Source organism: Leucopleurus acutus (assembly GCF_964270905.1).
Source record: "Leucopleurus acutus genome assembly, chromosome: 15".
In the NCBI taxonomy this organism is placed as follows: domain Eukaryota; kingdom Metazoa; phylum Chordata; class Mammalia; order Artiodactyla; family Delphinidae; genus Leucopleurus; species Leucopleurus acutus.
The window spans coordinates 50,560,303-50,579,331 of record NC_139157.1 but is presented as its reverse complement, the minus strand read 5'-3'; the positions used below and the strand labels follow the sequence as shown (position 1 = coordinate 50,579,331).

At 36.9% G+C, this 19,029-nt stretch overlaps 1 protein-coding gene across 2 annotated transcripts in view; it reads left to right on the top strand.

Moving 5' to 3' along the window:
- AFG1L (AFG1 like ATPase) overlaps nt 1-19,029 on the top strand; it is a 194,553-nt gene that overhangs the window by 145,447 nt on the left and 30,077 nt on the right. For both annotated transcript variants that reach the window (XM_082856019.1, XM_082856020.1), the window contains exons 9-10: nt 5,471-5,541; nt 5,798-5,898. In XM_082856019.1, the coding sequence (XP_082712145.1) occupies nt 5,471-5,541; nt 5,798-5,898 (172 nt within the window). The remainder of the gene's footprint in view (nt 1-5,470; nt 5,542-5,797; nt 5,899-19,029) is intronic.

The window sequence follows — 19,029 nt, the reverse complement described above, 5'->3', positions numbered from 1 at the left end:
ACTAGAAGCATAACTCTTCTCCCTGTTCTGATAGAGCACAATTTCTACTATCTTCTTGAGAAGACTGCATGGGAAATATATTTTTTGAGGGCTCATCTGTCCCAAAATGTCCTTATTTTACTTGATTAATAGTTTGACTGGGCATGGATAGTTTGACAATAATGTTCCCTTCAAAACTTTTAGGCACTATGCCATTATCTTCACGTTTCCATTATTGCTGTTGCAAAGTTCGATGTGAAAGTTTCTTGATCTTTTGTATTTGACCTGTTTTTCCCTTCTGAAGTTGTTAGGATATTCTTTCTTTATTTCTAGTTTCCTGAAACTTCATAATAATGTGCCTTAGAATGGAGCTTTTCCCCCATTCTTTGTGCTGGGACTCTTTCAATTTAGAAAATCATGTCCTTCAGTTCTAAGAAATTTAATTTTCTTTCTTTCTTTGATAATTCCTCCCCCCCGCCAATAGTCTTTAGAACACCTCCTGGTTAGATATTGAACCTTCTGGATTTATCTTCTAATTCTTTTATTTTCTCTTTTATTTTCCATCTTTTTGTCTTTCTGCTCTATTTTCTGAAAGATTACTTCAACCTTTTTCCCTAAATTTTTTATTTAGCAGTCATATTCAGAGTTCTTTCTTATGCCCAAATTGTCCTTTTTGTTTATAGCATTTATGCAGTGCAATATGCCTATATAATAATAGGCATATTAGAGTGTATTTTTCCCCTTTTGGTCTCTGTATTTTTTTCTTTCCTTCCTCCAAGCTCCTTTTCTCTACTTCTTTATTGTGATTTTTATCTTTTATCCTAGAGGATTTCCTTAAATGCCCAGAAATATTTGTTGTCCCTTCACAAGAATGAAGCACTGAAAAGCCGATTAGAAGTTCTGTGTGCATAGACAGGGTTTTATTGATTGGTGGGCTTCACTAGATAAGGTGGCAGGTCAGGTTTTCCAATGAAGAACCCCCAAATGTCAGTATCTGCAGGTCTTTTTTTTTTTTTTGGCTATTGTGTTTCCTCCAATTTTTCTGTCTACTTCTTGGGATGGAAGCTTCCTGGACTGGTAGGGTTCTGGATGCTGAAGAGGTAAGGACTGTTGGTTTCACTGTTTACTTTGCAGAATTGTAGTACAGTGTCTCTCACCCTTTCTCAATGTTAAAAGTGTCCCAGACAGTAAACTTACCAGTTTCAGCTGGAGTGGAGGAATTATAGGAGTCTGGCTGTCCAGGTGAAAGGAGAGAATCTAAGGAACTGCCTTTGTCTTATTTTCAAACAATGCCTGTGTTTCCAGCCTGACCCCTCACCTGCATTTTTGAGTATATCTAGTAGTGCCAAGCCTTTGGGGAGTTTGTGGTGAGGACTGGATTGCTTTATCTTGGCTCAGTACCCCACCTCCCACCTTCTGATTTCTCAATCTACTAAGGTCCTGTTCATCCAACTAAGGAAAGCAATGCCAGTCTTTTCTTCTTCCAGGCTTCCCTAATCTTTCCAAGTGCTTCTCTAAGAATCACTTTCCCTCATCACTTGTTTTTTGGGGAGGGTAAATCACCCTCTTCTTTCCTAAGGGGAAGAGAGGGAAAAGGTTCTTATCACAAATACTAGACACAAAAGCCAGTGATTCCTGATCCTCTTTCCCCTCCTTAGAAAGGCACTGTGGTGTGGGGAATAGGGGGGCTTGTGGAGGAGGGTGGCATTTGGAATAGGGCTGGTTCTTCTCATTATTTAACCACAGGGGCAGGAGTCTGGATCCAGTTATTGGTGGCTTATTGGTGGTTCTCTTTAGAAATCTGAGTGTACTCAGCACTTCTGTCCATCAACTTTGAGCCTTAATTACAATTCCAGGACAAGAGGGAAACATTGCACAATGCAAAAAGTGCATAATGATCCATTGTATGGGTGTATCCAAATGTACTTCAAATTCCCCATTATTGGACATTTAGGTTCTTTTTCACTTTTTTGATGTTAGCAGTGTCACAGTGAACATCCTTGGAGTCATTAAACATTATTATTTCCATAAGTGAGATTCCTATGGGTGGAATAGCTGGGTGATATGATATGCATGTTTTTAATACTTTTATTACATACTATCTGGTTACCTTGAACTCTTGTAACCAGTTTTACATTCCTCCCCATGGTACATAAGAGGGTTCTTTTTCCCCTTACCTATGCTTGCTCCAGCTATTTTATCTTTTGCCTTATCTCTGCCAGTTTAGATAAAAGTATGGCCTCTCATGATTTTACATTGCATTTTTATCACTAGTAAGAATGAAACACTTTACACATGCTTTTTGCCTACTGAGCTGTTTTTTTTAACGCAATTTGCCTGTTCAGGTCCTTTCACAGTTTTTCTATTGGGGTATTCAATTTTTTATATGTTGGCGTTTTTAATACATTGAAAATATTAGTCGTATGCCATAAATGTTGCCACTATGCTTCCCAATTTGATGTGTACATTTTATTTGTAATATTTTCTGTTATACAGAAAATTTTAATTTTTATGTATTCAGATCTTAGATAAAATGACTTAATTCTGAGTTTCAGTTTTCTCTTCAGTAAAAACATGATAATACATACTACATGGTAAGGTGGATATGGTTTAGGTAAATTAACTGCTACATAATAGTTGCTCAACAAATGATAGCTTTTTTTATTCTGTGTGACACATTGAAAAAGTTCAGAATCATCCAAATTTTTTACTAGAATTAAAAAACATAGTCAAAGAAGTTTAAACCAGATATGAACCTGAATATTAAGTGAAACTCTGTATCTTTTAGGCCAGTATAGACAGGTAACTTTTAATTTCTCTTTTTTACTAGTCTAATTTTTGTTCTTAAAAAAATTAATGAGCTCTGATTGATGGATCCTCTTAAGTAGGGAAGTCTGAAGTCTGAGTGGAGTGTGAGAAGACTAGTGTTTTCTTCTAAGTTATTGTTAAGGGATTATGAATATATTCATTTCTGGTAATGATTTCTTTCATAGCATCATTATTTATTTTATATCAATATAGATACATCTGATAAAGCCAAAATAACACACTAGCCCCTCCTGCTTTTAAGACAATATGCAAATAAGGTTTCTGTCCCCCAGCAGGTCAGTAGAGCTTCTTACTCCCTGAGGTCAAGTGCAATTTGGCTTAGATAGATAACAGTCTGTTCAGTTGCAAGCTACATAAAATGCTTTTATGAATGTTTATTTTTAGGCCACTTTACACGAATAATTTTTTTTTATTTTACATGTTGTAACTTCTGAGTAACTTTTTTTAAAATTAATTAATTAATTAATTTATTTTTGGTTGCATTGGGTCTTGTTGGGTCTTCGTTGCTGCTTGCGGGTTTTCCCTAGTTGTGGCAAGCCGGGGCTACTCTTCTTTGCAGTGTGTGGACTTCTCATTGCGGTGGCTCCTCTTGTTGCGGAGCACAAGCTCTAGGCGTGCAGGCTCAGTAGTTGTGGCTTGCAGGCTCAGTAGTTGTGGCACACAGGGTTAGTTGCTCTGAGGCATGTGGGATCTTCCCGGACTCAATCCCGTGTCCCCTGCATTGGAAGGCGGATTCTTAACCACTGCTCCACCAGGGAAGTCCCTGAGTAACTTTTTATGATAATATAATAGAATTCTTATAAGGTACTATTATAATAAAAATAATTTTATCATTTCACATATAATTTCACTATAAATGAAATCACATATAGCAATTTCATAGATGTGGCCTAACTAAAGTCTAGTGAGCCATATTTTAATATTATAGTATATTTGAGCACAGAGTAACAAAGAAATCACCACTGAGGAAGTTTATAAGCAATTGTTTGTTAACCAAATATGCTTTGAGAAACGTGACTGTCTTCTATTTTAGTTATTTTTCAGAATTCAGTTCTCCCCCTCTATTAGGTAACATGCCTAACCTAAGGACAGGTTAACTTTCTGAAAGCCAGCAGATGTCCTGGGTGGCTGACATTGCTTTCTTCTTTATATATCCCTTAAAAAGTAGCTCCCTTCTCCATCAGTTGTATATGTGTACATCTCCATTGCAAGGTGGAGATGATTCCAAATGAATTCCTATGAATGATGTTGGCAAAGCCATTTAAACATACATGTGCTTGGTGTGGGCATTGACATTTACATTGGCTTGTATGATTTCTTTGTACTTTAAAATTGTTTAGTCTCTATAATCACTCTTTCTGTAGTGTAATTTTATTACTTTAATACAGCTCTATTCAAATATCATACAAGCCTTTATATAAGTCAAATAGCATTCCCCTGCAAAGCCAACCATTGCAAATGATATTTTTAAGATCCTTGAGGTGGAGTGGTTATTACTTGAAATGTGATAGTTCCAAACCCTTCATAATGACTGTGTGCTTTTACTGTAGAACATTTGAAGAATTAGGTGCTTATGTGTTAAATGCTTGCCACCTGATAATTATCTCAAGGGAGAAATTATTTTGGTTTAGTTTAAGCTTAATCTAAAGAAAAAATAATTTATCATATTAGTTTTCAGTAAGACTTTATTAAGACGGATGTCCAGAATGGAGGTTAATTTCTTCCACTCCTAGATAAGAGTGATTTGTGTGTCAAAATTAAGCATATTGGCAGGTCATCCTGTATAAGTTTATATATAGAGTTGAAGTAAACTTATATTTTAACTTGAAGTTTTTTTTTTAACAATGTTTATTTCTTCTGTCAGTTATTTTTATTTTATTGACTGTTAATTTATCAGTCCTTTTTTTTAAAAAAAAAAAAGTGAGAGGAAAAAAAAGCCATAGTATTATCACATTTGTGTATGTGGGTTCCCTAAACCATATGGTGATTTCTAATTAGAATACAAAGGATTCTTTGTCGAGACTAACTTCATAGTAGCTGCAATGGTGGGCATCACAGAAGGAGAGAGTTTTCTTGAGTTTCCGACAAGGACACTTTTGAGAGAAACTGTGTGGTCTATAATCGTCCTTATACTCAAAGTCTGATAAAGTTATTGATGTGCAGATCAAGTTGGTATTTTGAAGCTGGTAATTTAATTCTGCATGTTTGATCCTCTCAGTCAGTGGCTTGGCTTGATTTTTTTAAAAGGCAGATTCAGTATTTAATTTCACATGTACCCTCGCAGTAGAGATTTCAAAGGATACTTTGCTGGATGCTTGACTGCCTTGTCTATTTGCTCTTGTTTTGCATGCAAGAGAGAGCCAGAAGCCTTTCTTCTCATTGTGTACACATAGTATTAATGGATTTACTCTGCCTGTATCGGCTCATTACTGAAAACAGCCAGAAGCACAGAAGTCTTTCAGTGTATGCAAATAAGGCAGAATCATCTACCTGAGAGTTAATATTCTCTGCTTTTAAGTGTATTCTAAATCTGATGTTTGTATTTAGAGCATAACATCCTGTTCTTTTTTTTATGGGCAAAAAGCTAAGCAGGCTCAGGCAGCTGTTTGATGTTGGCTTCAAGTGTTATTAATTTCATATTCTATTATTCTTTTCACTGTAGCACAAGTGAAGCTGATGTGGAGGCTGTCATGGATAAGTTGTTTGATGAGCTGGCTCAGAAACAAAATGATTGTACGTAAGTTAATTTCTCTTGAAAGAGAATACATTTAGAACACAATGCCCAATCTCCACTGACCAATTAATAAGTTCCATTGCTGTATATGGGTTGATGCCACACTCAAGTGGCAGTCATTGTATCAGCATTTTGTCTAATTTATGTGTTGAATCATGTGCTATTATTCATCAAGCTATGCATTTCCTATCTGTAAGAGATGAATTTTATAGTAATTATCCAGACAAGATTGAGTCTTTGTTCATGTTCCCATAGTAACTAGACCAAGGATTCTAAAAGTGCAAGGCAGAGAGCTGCGGCTGAATAAAGCCTGTGGAACCATTGCCGACTGCACATTTGAAGAGCTGTGTGAGAGAGTGAGTATCCAGACATGTTCAGACTCATTGGCCTTTTCACATGTTAAAATACTTCATATTTTCCTCTCTTCCTGTTTCAGATTTTAAAATACAATTCACAGAGTCAGAACCGATTTAAAAGTCTCATTAAGAGAAGTACTCATGTGTATATACCCATGTGCTTTTTATAGATACTGGCATGAAATTTACTCTTAGAAGGGCTGGAAAACAAAATTAGAAACAGAGAGAACTGTCAGCTATTGCTGGAAGCAAAACTAAAATCAGCTTTAGGGATATTTTGTAAAAGTCAAACATAAGAAAATTTTTTTAAAAAATGAGGTGAGGTTAGTACCAGGGGAAAGGAAGACGAAGTAATAATACCATGATCCAAGGAGGTATGACATAAAAGAATTTCCATTCCTTGTTCTTATGGCTCATCTGTTATTGTCATAATATCTGACCTATTTGGGCCAAGGTCAAAGAAAGTGAATTTTTATAACTGTGACATCTATGTTATATAACAATATATCCAACAGAGAAAAAAATATGTACCTATATATTCATATAAATGAGAAAGATGTTGATTACAGATTAATTATAGATATGAATTCTGTCTTTTTTTTTTTTTTGCGGTACGCGGGCCTCTCACTGTTGTGGCCTCTCCCGTTGCGGAGCACAGGCTCCAGACGCGCAGGCTCAGCGGCCATGGCTCACGGGCCCAGCCGTTCCGCGGCATGTCGGATCTTCCGGGACCAGGGCACAAACCCGCATCCCCTGCATTGGCAGGCAGACTCTCAACCACTGCGCCACCAGGGAAGCCCTGAATTCTGGCTTTTAAAAGCTCTGGGAATTCTCAGTACTCAATGGGTATTCAATTGACTGTAAATCTTGAGAAAAACAAAGCCAGTTACATATATCTTTAAGCATAATACCTCAATTATGTATAAATTATCATTTCAACTAGTCTCTCTGATTTATCTTGAATTTTATGTAGCTAAAAAAGAATTGTTTTTCAGGGGGAAGAGAAAGTATTTTTTATACCTGCTAGCCATTTTATGACCACTTTTCTTAAAAACTAGTGACTTCATTACTTCTAAATTTGTAATTTTCAAACCAGAGAGAGAATCCAATCTACAAATGCTATCACAGAAATAAAGCACTTCAAGACCAATAAGGACTAGGATGAATTAGAATCCTCTGACAAGGTGATAATGTCAGTCTCTGGTTGTAAAGGTTATTCTGTGTGATACGGATGCTTCACACTTCTATTGCATCTATCTCATCAAGGTCCTAATAACCTAATATCTTCAGACATAATTTTATTAAGGCTTCTATTTAAGTTTTACTTACTTTGCCACTTGAGAAAAATCTTATATATCTGAGAAGCTCCCCCCACTTCCATAGAAGGGGACCTAGTGAGGAAAGGGGAAGGACAGACCTGTTGTGTCTTGAGGTGGTAAGGCAAAGGTGGTCTCTTGGAGCAGCTACTGAGTATTTATCTCTGTTTTTTATGTGCTCATTATTTCAGGAGACGTAGTACCAGGAAAAAGCCACTAATCAGAGACCAACATCTTCATAGTCTACTGTATCGGGGTAGTGAGGAAGAAGATTGATTGGAACTTTATCTTGAAAAATTAAGATAATACTTATAAAAATAGATATTTTTATCTTATTTGACAAAAATATGGACTATAATAACAACTAAGAACTAAATTCCTAAAATAGTGAACAAATTACTATTTATTTTTGGCATAACTTTCTTGACAAAATTTTAGGATGATAAACTAGTATATCCTACACTTCATGATTGGTTGTTTGAGTACATGGAAAATCATGTTTATAAAAACATTTAAGGATATCATCGGTTTTTTCAAAGTCCTGTTTTAATTCATGAATATTTCAGTTGCTTTCTTTTAAAGTTTTTTTTTTCTTTTAAAGTTTTTATGTTGTCACTATCCTTGTTGAGTTTTTTCTTCTTCAGTTAGCCAGATCTTCATTTCTCAGTGGCTTTGCATGGATAGGTTTGCTTTATATCCATATTGTAATTGTAGGATGTTTACTGTGTCAGACTGGATGACTGACATTAAACATTGATATGATAGGTTGGATTAAGTACTAGTATTAAGCTGTGATGGAAGTTTGAGGAAGGGTTACATTTTAAAAATTGAGGTATAATTGACCTATAACATTATATTAGTTTCAGGTGTACAACATAATGATTCAGTATTTGTATACATTGCAAAATGATCACCACAATAAATCTAGTTAACATCAGTCACCATATATAATTGCAAAAAATTTTTTTCTTGTGATGAGAACTTTTAAGATCTATCTTCTAAGCAATTTTCAAATCTGTAATACAATATTATTAATTATAGCTACCATGCTATACATTATACCCCCATGACTTATTTATTTTATAACTAAAAGTTTGTACCTTTTGACCCCTTTCACCCATTTCTCCCACCCCCCAACCCCCACCTCTGGAAACTACCAATCTGCTCTCTGTATGTATGAGCTTGTTTTTTTGTTTTCATTTTTTTAGATTCCACATATAAGTGAGACCATACAGTATTTGTCTTTCTCTCTCTAACTTATTTCATTTAGCATAATGCCCTCAAGGTCCATTCATGTTGTTGCAAGTGGCAAGATTTCTTTTTTTTTTTTATGGCTGAATAATATTACAGTATATAGATATACCACACTTGCTTTCATCCATTGATGGATACTTAAGTTGTTTCCATGTCTTGGCTATTGTAAATAATGCTGCAGTGAACATGTGGTGCATATATCTCTTCAAGTTAGTGTTTTTGTTTTCTTTAGATAAATACTCAGAAGTGGAATTGCTAGATCATATCTATATTTAATTTTTTGAGGAACCTGCATACTATTCTCCATAGTGTCTGTACCAATTTACATTCATACCAACAGCACACAAGTGTTCCCTTTTCTCCACATCCTTACCAACGCTTGTTATTTCTTGTCTTTTTGATAATAGCCATTCTAAATGGTGTGAGGTGATATCTCACTGTGGATTTGGATTGCATTTCCCTGAGGATTAGTGATGTTAAACATCTCTTCATGTATCTGTTGGGCATCTGTGTTTTCTTTGGAACAATATCTATTCAGATCATCCGCCCATTTTTATTTTTAATTAATTAATTTTTGGCTGCATCGTTGCTGCACACAGGCTTTCTCTCGTTGCAGCGAGGGGGCTACTCTTCGTTGCGGTGCACGGGCTTCTCATTGCAGTGGCTTCTCTTTTCTGTGGAGCACGGGCTCTAGGCGTGTGGGCTTCAGTAGTTGTGGCTCACAGGCTCTAGAGCACAGGCTTAGTAGTTGTGGCACACAGACTTAGTTGCTCTGCGGCATGTGGGATCTTCCCACACCAGGGCTCGAACCCTTGTCCCCTGCATTGGCAGGCGGATTCTTAACCACTGTGCCACCAGGGAAGTCCCATCTGCCCATTTCTAATTGGATTTTTTTTTTTTTTTTGCTATTAAATTGGATGAGTTCTTCATATGTTTTGGATATTAACCCCTTATCAGATATATGATTTGCAGATATTTTCTTCCATTCAATAGGTTGCCTTTTCATTTTGTTGATGGTTTCCTTTGCTGGGCAGAAGCTTTTTAGTCTGATGTATTCCTGCTTTATTTTTGCTTTTGTTGCTATTGTTTTTGGTGTCAGATTCAAAGAGTCATCACCAAGGCCTAGGTCAAGGAGCTTACTGCCTGTGTTTTCTTCTAAGAGTTTTATGGTTTCAGGTCTTATGTTCAATTTTTTAATCCATTTTGAGTTAATTTTTGTGTATGGTGTAAGATAGTGATCGAGTTTCATTCTTTTGCATATGACTGTCCAGTTTTCACACCACCATTTATTGAAGAGACTGTCCTTTCCCCATTGTATATTCTTGGCTCCTTTGTCATAAATTAATTGACCATATATATGGATTCATTTCTGGGTTCTCTATTCTGTTGTATTGATCTTTGCATCTGTTTTTATGCCAATACCATGCTGTTTTGGTTACTTTAGCTTTCTAATATAGTTTGAAATCAGGGAGCATGATGCTTCCAGGCCTGTTCTTTCTCAGTATTCCTTTGGCGATTCAGGATATTCTGTGGTTCCATATAAATTTTAGGATTGTTTGTTTTATTTTTGTGAAAAATAACACTGGAATTTTGATAGGGATTGCATTGAATCTATAATTGCTTTGGGTAGTATGGACATTTTAACAATATTCTTCTAATCCATGAGCATGGACTAACCTTTCATTTATTTGTATCTTTAATTTCTTTCATTAATCTCTTGTAGTTTTCAGTATATAGGTGTTTCACTTCCTTAAATTTATTCTCAGGCATTTTATTCTTTTTGATGCAATTGTAAATGGGATTGTTTTCTTAATTTCTCTTCTGATAGTTGGTTGTTAGTGTATAGAAACACAACAAATTTTGTATATGATTTTGTATTCTGTGACTTTACTGAATTCTTTTTATTAGTTCTAATAGTTTTTTTGGTGGAGTCTTTAGGGTATTCTACATATAATATGTCATCTGCAAACAGTGACAGTCTTACTTCTTCCCTTCAATTTGGATGCACTTTATTTCTTCTTCTTGCCTAATTGCTCTGGCTAGGGCTTCCAATACTATGTTGAATGAAAGTGCTGAGAGTGGGCATCTTTGTGTTGTTCTTGATCTGAAAGGAAAAGCTTTTGATGTTAGCTGTGGGCTTGTTACATATGGCCTTTATTATGTTGAGGTACATTACCTCTGTATCTACTTTGTTTAAAGTTTTTATTATAAATGATGTTGAATTTTGTCAAATGCTTTTTCTGCATCTATTGAGATGATTAAATGATTTTTATCCTTCATTTTGTTAATGTGGTGTGTCAGATTGATTTGCATATGTTGAACCATCCTTGTATCACTGGAATAAATCCCATTTTAATATTGCGTGTGATCCTTTTAATGTATTTTTGAACTTGGTTTGCTAGTATTTTGTTGGGGATTTTTGCATCTATGTTCAGCAGGGATATTGGCCTGTAATTTTCTTTTCTTGTGGTATCCTTGTCTGGTTTTGGTATCAGGGTAATGCTGGACTCATAAAATGTATTTGGAAGTGTTACTGCTTCTGTTTTTTAGAAGAGTTTGGGAAGTATTGGTGTTAATTCTTCTTTGAATGTTTGGTAGAATTCACCAGTGAAGCTGTCTGGTCCTGGACTTTTGTTTGTTGGGAGGTTTTTGATTATTTATTCAATTTCACTGCTAAATTTTCTATTTTTTCACAATTCAGTCTTGGTATGTTGTATGCTTCTAGGAATTTATCCATTTCCTCCAGGTTGTCAAATTTGTGGGTATATAATTGTTCATGAGTCTCTTTTTTTTTAAATTTAATTTTTAATTGAAATATAGTTGATTAACGATGTTGTGCCAATCTCTGCTGTACAGCAGAGTGACTCAGTTATGCACATACAGACTTTTTTTTTTTAGTATTCTTTTCCACTGTGGTTTATCACAGGATATTGAATATAGTTCCCTGTGCTATACAGTAGGACCTTGTTGTTTATCCATCTTATATATAATAGTTTACATCTGCTATTCCCACACTCCCAGTCCTTCCAGCCCCCACCCCCTCCCCCTTGGCAACCACAAGTCTGTTCTTTATGTTTGTGAGTCTGTTTCTATTTTGTAGATACGTTCATTTGTGCCATATTTTAGATTCCACATATAAGTGATAGCATATGGTATTTGTGTTTCTGACTTCACTTAGTATGATAATCTCTAGTTGCATCCATGTTTCTGCAAGTGGCATTATTTCGTTCCTTTTTATGGCTGAGTAATATTCCATTGTATATATGTACCACATCATCTTTATCCATTCATCTGTCGATGGACATTTAGGTTGTTTCTATGTTTTGGCTATTGTGAATAGTGCTACTATGAACACATAATTGTCTCTTTTATCCTTTGTATTCCTGTGGTATTAATTGTAACATCTCCTCTTTAATTTCTGATGTTAGTTATTTGAGTCCTCTCTCTTTTTCTCTTGGTGAATCTAGCTAAAGGTCTGTCAATTTTATGTTTTCAAAGAACTGACTCTTAGTTTTATTGATCTTTTCTATTGTCTTTGTAGTCTCTATTTTATTATTTCCACTCTGATCTTTGTTATTTCTGGAAGGGCTACATTTCTAAGTGGTCAGTTTATTTGTAACTATTTTCTTGTTATGATGATTTTGCATTTCTTTGCAACCTTATAACTATGGCAATTCAGATATAGAACACTTTGCATGAAGAGGACTCTTAAAATCATTGTACTTTCAGATGTAGCCTAAAACTCTTCATTAGTTGTAATGATATTATGAGCCAGGCTAAATAGCTGCCACAAACCATTCAGTAAAGAAGAAGGTACATCCAGCTGAAGGTAAAGAAGCAGGCATCTAGTGTGTCTGGGACAGTCCCAGCATTGGATTGCCCTTCTAGATTTCTGGGAGGCTCTTGAAGTCTGAGACTCACCCAACCACCCATCCTGACATTATCATGAAAAACACCTTCGGCAAGGAGTGGATGGGTTGATAGCCTATAACCATTATTTTTGAACCATGGCCCTTTCCAAGAAAAAATAATATATTTATAGACATATATATTAGGTAGAAACTTATCTATTAGTATCTTAATAGGTTAAAGGAGGTTTAAACTCTAAACCCTTGACGTATGCCATAAGTAAAGCTAAAAAGGCCTGGGCTATTACCCTCTTCTCACACCTGTACCCCTCCCAGCACCAAGCACAGTTCCTCAGATCTGGAATCCAGCAGGTTAACATCTAATCTTTTGTTATCTGTGGGATTCTTATTCTCTGCAAATCAACAATTCAACACTGTCATGCTCAGAGAAGCAGTCTCAATTAGGAGACCCTATAGCACCTGCATAGTAATAATAGCAAATATTACCATGTATCAGGCATCGTTCTAAGTACTTTATATGTATTAATTCATTTTATACTTACAATAGGTAGGCACTATTATTGTCCCCATTTATAGGTGGAGAAATTGAGGCACCAAGATGTTAAGTTACTTTCCCAAGATCACATAGCGAGTAAGTGGCAGAGCCAGGACTTGAACTCCTTGGTAGTCTAGGAGTCAGATTCTGTGCTCTTAATCACTACAGTATATCTGAAAATGTTCTGGAAAAGTTCTACATCAAACCTTTAATATAATTCTGGTTCTACCATGAAGTACAATCAGATACTTTGTGAATTCCCACATCTGAGCTAAGCTTTGAGCCCTTTATAAAGCGTGAAGCTGGCTGGGGAACAAGATATCCACCAGTCTGAGAGACCCGCCTCTCTGCTAGAACCTTAGTGCAGAACTGTCCAATTCATATGCCTTGGCATGCCCACTGGGAATGGGCCCAGCTACTGACCCCTCCATCCTCCTGAAGGCAATATAGGGCCTGTGCCTCCAGGACAGGGACCTCAAGCCTTAGGCAGCCTCATTCCTTTACTCCTTAGTGAAAATATTATCATTTTTTTCTCCTGGCCTTGATATTAAAAAGGTTGGGAAGCCCTGCTTTAGAGAACTATGGGAGGGTAAAAGAGAATATGTTTGGGTGGTCTTTGTTCCCTGTCATTACCTCCATATCAGAGGCATGGTAAAGGAAAGTGAGGCAGATTCATTTCTCCAGACATGACATGAGCTTTAGGGATTCCTTTCCTTTCCTTGACATAGTTACTTGGCTCAATCAGAGGGTAATGGAGAAGTCAGAAATGTCATCACTTAAGTCAGTGGTTTTTGAAGTGCAGTTCTTAGGCATCTAGGGGTCCTGAAACCCTTTCAGAGGTCCTGGAGGTCAAAACTCTGTATAATAATACTAGGATACTGTTTGCCTTTTCCACTGTGGTAACATTTGCAGTAATGGTGCAAAAGCAATGGTGGATAAAACTGCTGGTGCTTTAGCATGAATCAAGGCAATGGCACCAAACCATGTTATATTCTTCATTGCCCATGAAGAATACTTACAGTTCCACTTTAAAATGTCCTTGAAGAAGCAGTAATTAAAAATGATTAATATTGTTAAATCTCAACCCTTGAGAACATGTCTTTTTATTTTTTCTTTTAAAAAAAATTTATTTATTTTTTGGCTGCATTGGGTCTTCGTTGCTGCGCGCGGGCTTTCTCTAGTTGCGGCGAGCGGGGGGCTATGCTTCGTTGTGGTGTGCGGGCTTCTCATTGCAGTGGCATCTCTTGTTGCGGAGCACGGGCTCTAGGCGTGCAGGCTTCAGTAGTTGTGGCTCGCGGGCTCTAGAGTGTAGGCTCAGTAGTTGTGGCGCATGGGCTTAGTTGCTCCGCAGCATTTGGGATTCCCCCAGACCAGGGCTCGAACCTTTGTCGCCTACATTGGCAATTGGATTCTTAATCACTGCGCCACCAGGGAAGCCCTGAGAACATGTCTTTTTTTAGAACATGTCTTTTTAATACTCACTGTCATGAAGGAAGTACACATAAAGCTCTTCTGCTATGTACCAAATACAGTGGCTGTCTTTAGGAAAAGCATTTGTGCAATTGTTTGAGTTGCTAGCTAAACTAGTCACTTTTTTCTTGGAACACCATTTTCACTTGGAAGAATAAGTGACAGATAGACTACAGTTATTCAGGTTTGGCAGACATTTTCTCATAGTGTTTGACAGACATTTTCTTGAAAATGAACAAAGTATCGATAAAACTGTCACTTTAAGAAAACAACTACAAGTATTTGTTGCCAATGATAAAAATTTGAGCAAAGAAGTAAAAAATAGAAGTTTGGAAAACTTGTTGCTGCCACCATGAACTTGGCACCTCTTCCCAATTCTTAAGTATTTTTTTCTGATGAGATTGATGGTGATATTAACAAATGCTAAGTTTTGGTATTGTATAATTAAATGTATCAACATTTAGAAGATATGCATTACTCTTTTTTTTTATGCATTACTCTTTGAATGAATATTTTCCAATAACCAATGCATACTCTTACAAAATCATGCACGACGAAGGTCTATTTAAAATGCAAGAAAGACTAATAATGGATTTTAATATAACAGAATTTAAAAAGTACACTAATGTTGTTTCAGACTCTACATTGCAACTATTATTTAAAAAATTACTTCTTGTCAAGTTTTTAAAAAATTTTAAATAGACTATATTTTAGAAGTTTTAAGCTTACAGAAGAATTGAGAAGGTAGTCCTGAGAGTTTCCACACACTCCCAAATCCAACTTCCCCTATTATTAACATCTTACATTAGTATGGTATATTCATTACAATTAATGAACCAATATTGGTATGATTAACTAAAGTCCATATATTATTCACACTTTCTTAGTTTTTACCCAGTATCCTTTTTCTGTTCCAGGATCCCATCCAGGATACCACATTACCTTTAGTTATCTTGCCTCCTTAGATTCCTCTTGGTCGTGACAGTTTCTCAGACTTGCCTTGTTTTTGATGACCCTGACAGTTTTGAGGAATACTGGTCATTTATTTTGTAGATTGTCCCTCAAATGGGATTTGTCTGATGTTTTTCTCATGATTTGACTGGAATTGTGGGCTTTGGGAGGAAGATCACAGAGGTTAAGTGCTATTTTCATTAGATCATATCAAGGGTACTTATTATCAACATGACTTATCACTGTTGATGTTAACCTTGATCACATTTGTCTGAGGTAGTGTTTGTCTCCACTATAAAGTTATTCTTTTCCCCCTCTTTCCATAGTGAGCTCTTTGGAAGGAAGTTCTTGTTGAGTTTTCATGTAGCAGCAAAGAAGAAAATCCACAATTATCTAACAAGGCTGTTAAAATACTTTTCCCTGGGCTTCCCTGGTGGTGCAGTAGTTGAGAGTCTGCCTGCCGATGCAGGGAACACGGGTTCATGCCCCAGTCCGGGAGGATCCCACATGCCGCAGAGCAGCTGGGCCCGTGGGCCATGGCTGCTGGGCCTGTGCGTCCGGAGCCTGTGCTTCGCAACGGGAGGGGCCGCGACAGTGAGAGGCCCGTGTACCGCAAAAAAAAAAAAAAAACTTTTCCCTTTTCCAACTACATATTTCTGTGAGGCTAGATTTTCTTATATGATTCAACCAAAGCAACATATCACAATAGTTTGACTGTAGAAGCAGGTATGAGAATTCTACCATCTTCTATTATGCCAGACATTAAAGAGATTTGCCAAAAGTATAAAACAATGCTACTCTTCTTACTATTTTCATTTTAGAAATATAATTATTTTCATAAAAATGTTATTTCTGTTAATTTTATGGGTTGAATATAATGGTTTTATCATTGTTTTTTAAATAAATTAATAAATATTTTTAAATTTTCTCAGTTTTTATTTCTAATACAGTAACTATTGGGAGATATAACCCACATAAGCAAAAGCTCATGGGTTCCTCAGTAATTTTTAAGAGTGCTAGGGGGTCCTGAAACCAAAAAGTTTGAGAACTACTTTCTTTAGAGTTAAATTTCTGTGGACCTAAAATGAAAGTACCCTATTCAAAGAAAGCAGGCCAAAATAAATTCTAAAGGCTTAACGAGTAGACTGACTATACCTAAACTTTTCTTATTGAGAAATGTAATTTTTACACCTGCAGAAAATTGTTTCCTCAACTGATAACTGTGCTCACAAGTAACTGTTTGCAAGAGTAGTTTGTTATTTGTGTCTTAAAAATAATGACAGGTAGCCAGGTGTGTTTGTAAGAAGTCTGAGCAGAAAAATATACCAGTTGATGCAGATGCATGGGTGTATACGTTGTTCATTATCAACTTTTTGTTCATTAGCTTTCTTCTTTGGTTCTTAGTATTCAAGGAATGGAGATCCATCAGATATGTGTTTTGGCTTTCAATTGTCTATTAGTCTTTATTATATCATATTAGTTTGTATATTGTTAGACTTATCGAACTGTATCGAATAGAATCCTTGGGGGAGTTGCTAAAAGACGTTTCCCTTCTCTTTCTCTGTTCTGTCTCTATTTCATTTCATGTATTCCAAATGAAACCACTGATTGGGAACTACTTCTGGTTTGTGTACTTGGTACACTCTCAGTAAATACTAAAGGATGAATAGCTTTTATCTCTACTATTTGGCCAAGAGTCAAGGCTGATGGTGTTTGGATGCCAATGGTGGTGATTAGCATCAGGGAGTAAGGGCATTAATCATCAGAGCTGAGGCAGCCCAGGAATCTCCTTAGCCCTTTACCTTCCCAGCAGCAAAACCGTTCTGGTAGCATTGCTGATCCGTGTGTGTCCTTTTCCCAAATATTCTGACCTCTGGTAATACCATGTGCAAATAAGGCAGTCTGCTAGCCTGGCTAAAGCATAGGGAACAGGTAGGGCAGAAGTGAGGTAGCAAAGAGCTTAGTAGAGAATAGGTCAGATTCTTGAAGGGTAGAATGTGAATCCAATGTCAAAAATGAGTCCTAAGTCTTTCTGTCCTTTGTCTTTCCCTGTCCTCATTCCTAGTCAGCCCTTAAGCTAAAGAGTCATAGTCTTGGTGTAGAAAGGCACCTTGAAAGCCATCTTATCTAACCATTCAACTAATCCTGAATCCTCCCTACAAACCCATGCTTGCCTTGCTGTGCCAGTTTGAGGGGTACAGTTAAAAGTGTGAGAAGGAATATAGGACATATGCAGTAAGATGTCAAATTTCAACATACATCTTGGAGCCAGCTGTTTCATATTGGCCCTCCGAATTATAAAGAAGGTTTTTGGGATAAAACCTCATAATAGACCTATACCATAATTTGATTTAAAAAGTTAAGGTGTATACAAGTAACTTTTTTTTTTTTTTTTTTTTTTTTTGCGGTATGTGGGCCTCTCACTGTTGTGGCCTCTCCCGTTGTGGAGCACAGACTCTGGACGCACAGGCTCAGCGGCCATGGCTCACGGGCCCAGCCGCTCCACGGTATGTGGGATCTTCCCGGACCGGGGCACGAACCCGTGTCCCCTGCATCGGCAGGTGGACTCTCAACCACTGCACCACCAGGGAAGCCCTATACAAGTAACTTTTAACCTGAATTTACATAATTATCCTGAAATTCTGTAAATGAAAGAAAAAGAATTCTCTATAAGGTTAGAAGTTAGACTGAAGGATCAGTTTTTACTAATTGTTGGTGATGATTTGTCTCTTCCAGGGAAATAACTATATATTGGGTTAAAATTGTTGTTTTTTGTGTTTTGTTATTTTAAAGGAAAAAGGACTTTAAGAGAAATGCCCATTAAAAAGGGGCTAGATTAGGACTTCCCTGGTGGCTCAGTGGTTAAGGATCCGCCTGCCAATGCAGGGGACACGGGTTCGAGCCCTGGTCTGGGAAGATCCCACATGCCACAGAGCAACTAAGCCCGTGTGCCACAACTACTGAGTCTGTGCTTTAGAGCCCGTGAGCCACAACTACTGAGCCAGCGTGCTGCAACTACTGAAGCCTGCGTGCCTAGAAGCCCGTACTCTGCAACAAGAGAAGCCATTGCAACGAGAAGCCCGCACACTGCAACGAAGAGTAGCCCCTGCTCGCCGCAACTAGAGAAAGCCCACGCTCAGCAACGAAGACCCAACGCAGCCAATAAGTAAATGAATAAATTTTATATTTAAAAAAAAAGGGGGCTAGATTAGAAGTTAGAAAACTGTGGCCACTTAAAATAATTGTGGTCATTTCCATGATAAAAAGGGAGATGAGAAGAATCTGGAGGAATGGAGAAAAGCTGGGTGGAGAGAGTGCCTTCCAAGTTTCTTCACATGGGAAGTTTTCTGTCGCAGGACTCATTGTGAGTCTGAGTAGTCTTGCTCAGCTTCTGTTCCCAAACTGGGGTGAGAACAGCTCCTTAGCTGATGCAGCGAATATGGCAACAAAAATTTTAAGCTCTGCAGGCCATGGACTTCTCAGACTCAGCTGCCTGAAGCTTCTCTAAGGGAGAAAATTTGCTTTCATTTTCTTGAATATATTTATGTTGTGCTGCTAACTGAAACGATTTAAAAATGTATTTGTCATACAGAGTGAAGTAAGTCAGAGAAAAACAACTATCATATAATATTGCTTATATGTGGAATCTAGAAAAATGGTACAGATGAACTTATTTGCAAAGCAGAAATAGAGACACAGAAGCAGAAGGAGAGAACAAACTTATGGATACCAAGGC